Below are 11245 nucleotides of genomic sequence, written 5' to 3'. Positions count from 1 at the left end.
CAAACTAGAACTTTGATGTTACTTATGTCAGACAATCACGGGAGCATAAGCTACCAAAAGATGAGTTATCATTGTAGATCACGCTAACTAACGTAAAAACTTTCCTTAGAAGAAATATAATGCCAATAGTTTGGAACTTGGCTAAGATTAGGTTCCCACCACTATTTTGTTTTCGTTATCAATAAAGATCTAGATTAATATCTAGCTGGTTTCCACACCAATGTTGATATGAAGTTTGTAGTATAAGTACTTAAGAACATTCACATGAACTTGCCACAAAGTCTCGTGTTCAACTCAATCTCTCTCCCAATAAAAATAAAAAAAAATCTACTAACATAATACATTTTCACTTTTTGTAAGGCAAGGATTAAAAATCAACAATCGTAGAGTAAGAAAAAATTAAATGGTATTGCAGTTTAAGTGATTAAAAACATTCACGGTACCCCTATATTCTAGCTGCCAAAGTCTTGTGTTAATACAAACCATCCATATAAACTAAGCAATGATGATATATTGGACTAACCCTACTCAGATTCACACTGGGAGGCCTTCCGCATGAGACACTCATGTCCATTGATATATCACATATAGGTATCTTATATGTTAACACACGCCACAGGGTATAGTAGAAGATTCCCGCTGTCCCAGTAACAGCAAATTTTCTTCCAAATGTTTTCACCTCAACTTTGAGACCTAATAAGTTCATTCAGGGCTTAACATCGATCCTTGGTCTGTCTTTTTTTTTTTCCTGGTCTAACCCTTGGTCTATCTTTTGGACGAGTAAAAACAAAACACAGCTGTTGTGTGAAACCAAAGGTAAAATCTAGGCCCCTTGTAGTACCTCCAAGAACAAGAGGCTCTGACAATATATATTAGTTGAATTCAACTATATATCTAGCTAGAGAGAGTACGTACTATTGTTAATTATATTATGCTGAGAGAGAGGAAAAAAAAAAAGGAACAGTAATGACTTGCATAATGAACGAAATAGGGTTTATATGTACAATTATGCATATTGCAACTGTGTGATTGGGACAACCCTTTGAGCTCTCAGTTGGCTGAGCCGACCAGTGCTCGCGCACCAATGGAAATGTTGGAGGTTTCACCCAAACACTTGCTTCTTGTCAAAATTGTCCTTGTTTCAGCCTTATATCGCTATTTATTGACAACGTTTTAAAACACGAAGCGAAGTGAAGGCGTTTCATGGATAGCGTTGCTTAAGCAAAAGTTTCACGGTATCTAAAATTATTATAACACTTAATATATAATATAATACTTTGTAAAACAATCAAGCAAGCATGGCAAGCAATCAATTTTTATTTTTATTTTTAACAAACGATATTATCTACACTAAGAGAGAGGGGTAGGCCTATCCTCACAATGGATTAGCAATAATGTAGTTCAAATTCGTCTTTGGCGACAATCAAACCTAAGACCTCTCACTTACAAGTGAAGAAGAATACCACTAAACCATATGTAACGACCCGTCCCCAAATATTACGGTTTTTATACTTTTAAAGCATGAATTTACGAAAATGTCCATCGAGGCAAAAGCGTTGAATTTTGTTGACCGCCTTGTCATGTCACATAAGATTCATTTCCTTGGCGTATTCTGGTAGTACTCATCGTTACGAATACGTGGGTGCAAACAGAATGTAATTTGGAGTTATAACGAAAGAGTTATAAACGAACAAAGTTGAGGGCAAAATGGTCATTTGACCATAAATCTAGAAGGCTCCAGATTTACTGGAGTAGCAATCTGGAAGCCACGTATATGGTTGTGATGGAAAGAAGAGGAGAGAAAAGAGGGGTGTGATGTCCAATCGGGAAATAGGGGAAGAAAGTGAACCAATGGGAGAGGAGAGAAAGGAAAAAGGAGAAAGGAGGGGAACCAGCTAACCTGGGTCATCCCTTTGACCCGTTTCACTGAGCCTCCACCTAGAAACTTCACACTAGCCTTCCCTATCCATTTTCCACCCAAGATTGACGTGGTTTTGGTCCCGTATCACGAAGAACGACAGTTGGGGTCCGAGAGCACCACAAACGGCGATTCACTGATCTTGCAGCCTTCACTAGCAACCACCACCATCAATCCACTCCTCTTGAACCCAGGAACAAAGCCCAAGCAGTGGCTGGAGTGTCGGAGTTCGCTTGGACATTGAATTGAGTGGCACCATTTTTTGGGTTTTCGACGATTCGAAGGATTTTACTAAGCACTGGATTTCACGTACTTGTTTTACGAATGTTTTTCATGGCATGCTAGAGTTTTTCAAAAACCTATTATGTGGTATTATGTACGTTTTCAAAACAGAGGGTTAGTATGTTCATAAAGAAAATGATTTTCTTATTATTAGTATTATTATTGTAAACTTTGGTCCACTCACCCTTTTGTTTTGCGCCCCCTTAGGAGATAGATTTGAGGCATACAATCCCAGCGTCAAGGCACTTCCGCATAGGTATCTTCGAGTCTTCTCAGTGTAGATCCCATTCCTTTATTCATACCTTTTATAATAATTCACTCATATTATTCTTGAGTAGTTGTATGCTCTAAACACAATTCTGCATTAGTATATTTCTTTCTAATTACGTATTTTATTTGCATACATGTTTAAAATGATTTCGTCACCTTCAGGTGTCGGCCAACAGGTGCCTATCTTGATATTTGGAGATATCAGGGTCAGGGCGTGTCACCGTGGCACTAATTGGCAAGTAATCAAATATTTTAACTATTATTATTTCTCTAATTCACATCATAAAGTCATATAATAAAATAATAGAAAATAAGTTAGAAACATAAAATTAGCATGATGTTTATAAAAATTCTATCCAAAACGGCATCGTTTGGGGTTTGGTTTTTTTTTTTTTATCCAAATGCCCAGGTTGTGCCTCGATAACGCCTCAGGCGCCTAGACATGCCTCCCAAACGCCTATGCTAGTCTATAGTCCACTCTTACTGGGCAGAGACGTTTTCTTGATAGCCTCGTCTAGAAAAACTGGCTAGACTAGTCTCAATACTAATTTTATTAAAACATTGTTATTTGATAACGAGGTACACACATGTACACATTCTGCACAACTCTAATTGGTGACTGTCTCAAATATATGCTATAGATTCCACATATACTTTCTGTATAGTATCAATCAAATAGAACTAAATTCCTTTTTAATCAAAATGAATTAGATTGGTTATTTATTTTTGGGTTGTATTTGTTCTTCACTAGGTGATTCTATTTCCCCTTTTCCCTTGCCTTTACTACTTCTTTACTCTGTTGTACTACTTTAATAACTCGGCTCTCCACCGTCCACTCCCTTCGGTCATCTTGTACTCTCTCTCTCTCTCTCTCTCTCTCTCTCTCTCTCTCTCTCTCTCTCTCTCTCTCTCTCTCTCTCTCTCTCTCTATAAATGCAAGGTCACCCCAGCAAACTATTCCCCTCCTCTTATACTGTAGTGTACTACCCTTTTTAATTAACCATGGCTGACTACCCCTACTCATCAAATTTCTTCCCAGGTCTGTTCAAATTCAACCCTCTTCATCGTCACCATGAACATGAACCACCACCTTCAAACCCTCAGCCGCCTCCTCATGCTTCACAATCTTCTCCTTCCTATGCTCACAACTTCTTCCTCAACCAAAACCACTCTTTTTACTTCCCTACCCACCAACAAATCCTTAACACTAGACCCCCTTCTCCTCCTCTCAGAGAAGCCCTCCCCCTCCTCAGCCGCCTGAACCCAACAAACCAACACCATCACCACCGCGATCATGAAGATCAACAACAACATCACCATGAAGATCATCAGCACTTTAAAGATCAACAAGATGAGGAAGATGGTGACGGTGAAGACGATGCGAGTGTGACACTGCACATAGGATTGCCAAACCCTAGCGCTGCTGAAATGGCTTCTGTGCTTTCTGTTGCAGCTAATTCTTCCTCATCAGAGATGAGCAATAACAGTACTCATCATGAAAAATCAGATCATGGAGATCATGATTCTGCAGGGTACCCCATGAGTTGCAGGTTGAACAAGGGTCAGTACTGGATCCCTACCCCTTCTCAGATTCTCATAGGTCCTACCCAGTTTTCTTGCCCTGTTTGCTACAAGACCTTCAACAGATACAATAACATGCAGGTAAATCTCAATATTTTTATTTTTTGAACCAAAAATAGTTTAAAATTAAATATATTAATCAAGAAAATTTCTTGATTCGCCAGCAAAACCATGGCCCCAGAAACCATTTTTCCTTTTCTCCTCCCTCTCCCTCTCTCTCTCTCTCTTCATATTTTTTTTAGATCAGGCTTTTATTCTCTTTGTTTTTGTTTTTGTTTTCCTCCTCTCATAATTTAAGGATAAAAATCAGTTAAAATGTGCTCAGCTTTTTTATTTCTTTTATTTTCTTGCCTCAAGTATCATCCTATGCTTGGACTTGTAAGGGAAAAAATTATATTGGAGCTTTTTCTTTTTTATTTTATATTTTCATAATTTACATTTAAAAAAACTTGAATTATCATCATCTACCTTTTTTTGCATGGTTCTGGGAATTGGGGCTGAGTAAATCTTTCTGATTCAACTGAGGCTATGAGCAGTACCTCCCCCATCATGTGATTGAACACCACAGGCAATGTTCCTTATGCCTTTAGTACTTTGGAGTTTGTGCTCAAACATATAATGGCAGGAGCTGAAAAATCTTGCAGTGTTTTTATCAGAGGGGCCAGTTCATGACATTATTCCATTAACAAATTAGTTTCTCTTTGTGGACCTTCAGTCCGCAACTAAACAGTTTTTGGGCATCAAAACCCCCATACATAGTAATATCAAAACTCTATATTATCTAATGAATTTTGACTGGCGCTGATGTTTAAGGGTTTGGGTGTGTGTTCTGCTTGCTTAATCCTTCATTACCCATACTGGGTTTTTTCCTTTTGTTAAAAGAGAAAACTCTATATCCACAAATTTAATCTTCAAACTCATAAGTTATATATCTGTTTCTTTTGTTATTACTTAATTACCTTTTTAAGTAATAGGCACAAACATTAATTCACTAGAGAGACCAAAATTTTAAAATCAAATTTGCAAATAAAATGATATCATCAATAAGACATTAATCAACACTTAAATAATAATTCAATCATCAACAACTACATCATTTGGTTTGCAAATTTGGTCTCTCTAACATTGTTCATTGTGACATTTAACTCTCCTAGAAATAGCATTTGTAAGGAGATCCTTTTGTTTGAATATATAACAAAGCCTAAATTTTAATTCCCAAATATTTGAAATTTTAATTCCCAAATATTTGCACCTTTCTTGTAGCAGTTTGTTACAATTTTTCTTTCATGTGTAGAACTGAAATTATGGATAACTAACAAACTCATAGTTAATCTTGGAATTCATGAATAACACATGACTAATTTACTAGAAGCCTTATCACAGGCTTATATTCTGCGAGGGCAGCAATTTAGTTATTTTTGTTTCTTTTAATTATTTATAGTTTATATGCGTGGTTTGGAATTCACTGAGTACTAATTTTCACCTTTCTAATTTTTTGGTCGTGATCCCTATATACATAATTGTAGATGCATATGTGGGGGCATGGATCTCAGTATAGAAAAGGGCCTGAATCTTTGAGAGGCACTCAACCAACAGGAATGCTTAGGCTTCCTTGCTATTGTTGCACACCAGGTTGCAGGAACAACATCGATCATCCGAGAGCAAAGCCACTGAAAGACTTCAGAACCCTTCAAACACATTACAAGAGGAAACATGGAATCAAGCCCTTCATGTGTAGAAAATGTGGCAAGGCGTTTGCGGTGAGGGGGGATTGGAGAACCCATGAGAAGAATTGTGGCAAGCTTTGGTATTGCATTTGTGGCTCTGATTTTAAGCACAAGAGATCTCTTAAAGATCATATCAAGGCTTTTGGGAATGGGCATGCAGCTTATGGAATTGATGGCTTTGAAGAGGAAGATGAACCTGCTTCTGAAGTAGAGCAAGACAATGAGTCCATGCAGTAATAACAACTTGGAAGGAAATTAAGAAGATTAATTAATTGTTAATGAGTCAAATATTAGTATATGAACTTAGAGAGGAGAGTTATTGACATAGCCATGGCTGTCTGAGTAAGAACTATATGTAAGCATCATTTACTTGGAGAGCCACCTTTTTCTTCTATTTTTTCCTACTTTTCTGTAATGCTCTTATTTTTAGTTCTCTGTCAGCATTATTCTAGGATACAAAACACTTCCACGTTAACTAGTAAGTTCTGTGAATCCATTGTCCTTACAACGAATTTTAATGTCTTCTTCATTTATAATTTTGTTTCCTTTTTTTTTTTTTTTTTTTTTTTTTTTTTTTTTTTTTTTTTTTTTTTTGTGTTTTAGGAGAACTGGTGTATTCTCTTGGTGAATAAGGCTTCATTTTCAAGCCATTGCAACCTACGTTTAAACTCTTCCCTCCTCGCAACTTAAATTCGAGCACTATTATATCTTGTAAAAAAGAAGTTTATGCCCTTATTGCTGTGGTACAAATAGTTAGCCATTGAACTACTAACTTTGGTGAACCTCATGATGAGAAACGGTATCAAGAAGTCATCGGTTTGACCGGGAAACTATGTGAAAAATATATATTAAATGAACAATTAATAGTTAAACAGGTTTTTATCAAACTTTGAAATATCAGTGTGCTCTCATAGCATTTGCGTTCGACTTATGCATCATCTGCATGTGTATATATCTATATATGATGGGGCTGGGGGAGGAGAGAGATGGTCAATGAGAAGAGAAGAATCTTTGAAATTAGATGACCGTCTGTTATAATTAAGAGATAATAATATACGCACGGATAATTGCACTTTAGGGGTTTCGGGCTTTTGGCTTTAATAATTCAGTCTTCTTTTAAGATCCTTTCTTTTTGGAGAAAGTTTTGAGTATGTCGAAAACACAGTTCGGTACACCAAGTAACATAATACAAATGGTTGTAATTTTTTTTTTTAAATATCCAATCATTTGTGTTATGACACTTGATGTAGCGAACTATGTTCCTGGTACATTGAAAAATCTCTCCTCTTGAAGAGTATTCCCCAATTCACAAACCTCATGAGTCGTTATATTTGTGCTATGTGAGTGTATTGATGCACGAGTCTCGTACCACTTATGTGCTAAGTTAATCAAGAGCCAATTTTTGTTGTGTAGTTAGAAGGAACTTGAGCACTAGAACACAACAATTTTAATTGTGTTCTTGACAAGGACATTAGGCATTTAAGTGGATATATAAATAAATGTGTTTTCAACCAAAAAAAAATATGTGTTATCTAATTTTTTTTATTACGCTAAAGTGTTTAGAACTTTGGATCTAACTTATTCTTACAGACCCATCAGTTTTATTTGTGCCTAAATTGTGCATATTTGAAGCATAAATGAAGAGATTATGCAAAGTTGATTCTTTAGTTATAAATGAGTAGAGATGACTTTATTAGCGGCTAACCTTTGCAGATATTGCATCAATAGGACGAGTTGGTGTCTGAATTGGTGGCAATCTAAAGGCAAAGATAACAGGAAAGCAAGACAAGGGTTGGGGTATATTTTGTTCCAAGTATAGTTGAAATAGGCTTTTCATCTCCTGCTGCAAATAACATGCATCAGCTTTTTGTTGGGGATGCATACGATGCCCTTTTGCTTTGTTAGTGGGGGGAGAGAGAGAGAGAGAGAGAGAGAGAGAGTTGTTGGATGGAACATGTACCATTTGAGATTCACTATATTGCTTGGGAAATTCAAAGCAAATGATTAGCTTTTAGAGAGGAAAAAAAAGAGAGAAGCATAAATAATAAAAACCTATAAATGTGTAGAGATATATGTGTGTGTGTATATACAATTAACAAAACAGAAAAGGGCAAATGATAAAAAAAGGAAAATCATATTGGAATAGAATGGATCTTGTTGGCAGCTTTGTTGAGAAAGAGAGAGAGAGAGAGAGGATGGTAACAGCTCGGTCAGCTACAGGCTGAAAACGCAAGAAGGTGGAGCCCAAGACGTCTTGGTTGTGCTAGTTTGCAACATGATGTACTGATACCTCCAACAGTGTGGAAACCCTTGTTTCTGATGGATAAACTGTTGATTGAAGCGACCTTTCAATAACACTTTGACCACCTCTCTATCTCTCTCTCTCTCTCTCTCTCTCTCTCTCTGTGCTGCAACTTTGAAATTCAGCAAGACTGCAACACTTGCTAGGTAATTTCTGCTAAACTAAGAAAATAACTAAAAACACAAAGTCAAGTGTGGTTAAGCTTTAGGGTTTACAGAGAATATGGATAGAGTATTAATGAATTGTAGCACGCGATAATAATATGAATAGATGATAGTTAATTTACTTATCATAATAATTAGATTATTTTGTGGCCAAATTAGGTTTACAAAAAATTTACTATTATACTGCTAGATTAAACAAACATTTGAAATACAAGTTAGGGCATTTATTCAGTCAATATCCTACCCCTTTGTAGGGGAGACCAAAACCCTACCACTACAATATTGATCCCTTTGGACCACCCCCTCTTTCCATTACATCTCATGCACACATGCTTTCTCTCTCTCACACTCTCCCTCCCTCTCTCTCTCTCTCTCTCTCTCTCTCTCTCTCATTTGGATAGTGCAAGAAGTATCCGCTAGCTGCAACATGGGGAGGTTTGGAGTTAGGATATGACATGAGATATATGAAGGGTAAAATTGATAATTCCATTTTTGTATATGCTTTGTATGCCATGCATTGTCATTATGCAAAATCTTTGCCGTTTCTTTAAGTAAACGAATTAAAAAGCAGATGGTTTGTAAACTCACGTTCTTATCAATTGAAGCACTTTTTATGGATGATTGATGCTAAAGAGTCTATCTACTTAAATTATATTTTATAGACCAAATAACGTGTGATTGAATTTTTTATTTAAATTATTAAAGAAAATATTCAATCATCAACCGTCACATAATATAATCTATAAAATATGATCTAAAACATTATCTCTTCAATATTTTTCTTTTTTTATTTACCTATCCAGGACTCGACCATGCACAGCCTTCTTGCTTAAAATCCCAAGAAATGGAATAAGACTCCTTTCTTCTTTCTTTTATATTCCCACAATTAATCTATAATATAATTGATTAATTTATATTTTATTCCACTATTGCCAAGATCACAAGGAGACCAAGCATCCTTACCCGAGAATATGTATAAATGTTCTTTTGTTTTTTAATTTTTTTTTTAATTTATTTTTACCTTTGTATTCACATCTCCAATACATGGGGGGACAACTTTGTCTCCTTTGGGCTCAAATCACTCTCTTTTCTTGGCATATAATAATTTAAGCCACTCATCTTTAGCCCTTGCCAATTAAATTAAAATCCGAACTATTGTTTCATTAATTTCATTCATGTAGTATTGTCGGCAGAAGAATGCGTGAAAGCATGCAATTTCCCCACAAAAAATCAAAAGTGCATAATATAGTTTATATCACTAAACAGTAACAATCATTTATTGGGGGTGGGTTTGCTTAGTCTTTACAAGAACCATTTTGCTACTTCATCTCTAATGCTTAGTTATTGACTCAAAGGTAAATTTAGTGGTGTTAAGTTAAACATAGTGTAAAAGTTAGTAAATTTTTCATTACAAGCTCTACAAGCATATTTTAAATAGAGGGACTTTGGCAACTTGAAAACATAATCAGGAATCTCTAAATTCTAAAATCATAGCGGTTCAGCCATATAAATTTCTTATTAAAGTAAATAATAAAGAAATGCATTTTTCACATTATGTTGCTTTAAAGATCCATTAAGTTGCGTTGTTAGGGCAAAAATTAAGTGAACAACGGTAGACTTAACCACAAGACTGAATATCTGACTATAATCAATTTCTTCTTTTTGATTAAAGTCCTTTGCAACCAACCTTACCTTCTGTCTAGCTATAGAACCAAAGTCCATGCTTTCTAATCATGTTGGAAATCAATTTCTTCTTGCATTATGATTTGCTAAGCAAGGACTACAAGCTACTTGAATGTGCTTGGCTCAATCTTTATGAAATCATTATAAATCCATCCACTGATTTCATGATGCGCAGCGAAAGTTTTCTTCTTGGAAATTCCACATTTGGACCTTGTTTGCATTTGATGAAAAACTTACTTGTGGAATAGGTAAAATTAACTATTGTCTAATTCTCAGGTTGAAATCAGGATCTATAGAATTTGAGGACTATATGTAGCTTCAGAGGAGCTGGGAGAGGATGAGAAGGGTAAGGGGTGGGATGACACTATTGGTTTTTGGATCTGTCTTGATCACCTATATCAATAACCTTTCATGTGATTTGTATATCAAGTTTACTTAATACTATGATTTGCAAATAATTACACGTATTATAGAATTAATTACTTGTAAGGATAATGAATAAGGTTGAGGGCTTTTTATTATTACCAAAGAAACAAGAGAATGGGTTAATACGAGTTAAAAATGTAAAGCAACCTTTACTAAAAGGTACGTAATCATCGTTCTCCTATTTAACATAAAAGATAATATTAATTGGCCATTAAGTAAAGCTACATTGTACGAATTAAGATGTATGTAGTTCAGTTGATTATTTGTCTTTGTATATGAGACCCCATATTAAATTACCTCCTTCCCCACACTAGTAGAAAAAACAGTTTGCGCGGTGAAGAAAATTTTGTCGCACAAGAGGTCCTTGCGCGACCAAAGAAACAATGTCGTCGTGCAAAAAAGAGAGGAAAGAAAACAAGAAAAAAAAATTTGCATGACGAAAATATCCGTCCCGCAAGAATACCTAAAGCAACAAACAAGTGTAGTCATCGCGCAAAGTCAGCAAGAAAAACGAGGGATAATTTTTTTGGCGCAAAAATCTTGCACGACGAAAAAGTGACCCTTGCGCGACAAAGGGTTTGTCGCGCAAGTTGCTTTCAATTTTCACTCAGACCATTCACTGCAAGTGAATTAGAGGAATCAGGATTGCATTTAGTACACATATTTGCGCGACAAAGCCTTCGTCGCCCAAAGGCCCTAACTTTCCTATAAATATGTGCTTTTGCTGTCATTATTCTTCACAATTCTGTTCTCCTTGTTCTTCACAATTATGTTCGTGCTAAGATGGAGGACAAAAATAAGGATCAGTGTGCGCGATGCCAACCCGCATGATTTGTGGGAACATTTTGAGTTCACGCATGCGATTGCTGTAGCCATACGGAATAATTGTCCT

General features: G+C 35.9%; 1 protein-coding gene across 1 annotated transcript; it reads left to right on the top strand.

Moving 5' to 3' along the window:
- Positions 1 to 3371: 3371 nt before the first annotated feature.
- Positions 3372 to 6314, top strand: LOC137713584 (zinc finger protein WIP2-like). Its single transcript, XM_068452898.1, has 2 exons — positions 3372 to 4132; positions 5578 to 6314. The coding sequence occupies exons 1-2, from the start codon at positions 3473 to 3475 to the stop codon at positions 6013 to 6015; spliced, it is 1098 nt and encodes a 365-aa protein (XP_068308999.1). The 5' UTR covers positions 3372 to 3472; the 3' UTR covers positions 6016 to 6314.
- Positions 6315 to 11245: the final 4931 nt, after the last annotated feature.

Source organism: Pyrus communis, chromosome 13 (genome assembly GCF_963583255.1).
Source record: "Pyrus communis chromosome 13, drPyrComm1.1, whole genome shotgun sequence".
Taxonomy (NCBI): domain Eukaryota; kingdom Viridiplantae; phylum Streptophyta; class Magnoliopsida; order Rosales; family Rosaceae; genus Pyrus; species Pyrus communis.
This window is presented reverse-complemented; position numbering and strand designations above follow the sequence as displayed.

Coding starts and splice junctions, on each gene's coding strand:
- LOC137713584 (XM_068452898.1), top strand. CDS start 3,473: ATGGCTGACTACCCCTACTCATCAAATTTCTTCCCAGGTCTGTTCAAA. Junction 4,133..5,577: donor ACAGATACAATAACATGCAG/GTAAATCTCAAT, acceptor ACATAATTGTAG/ATGCATATGTGGGGGCATGG.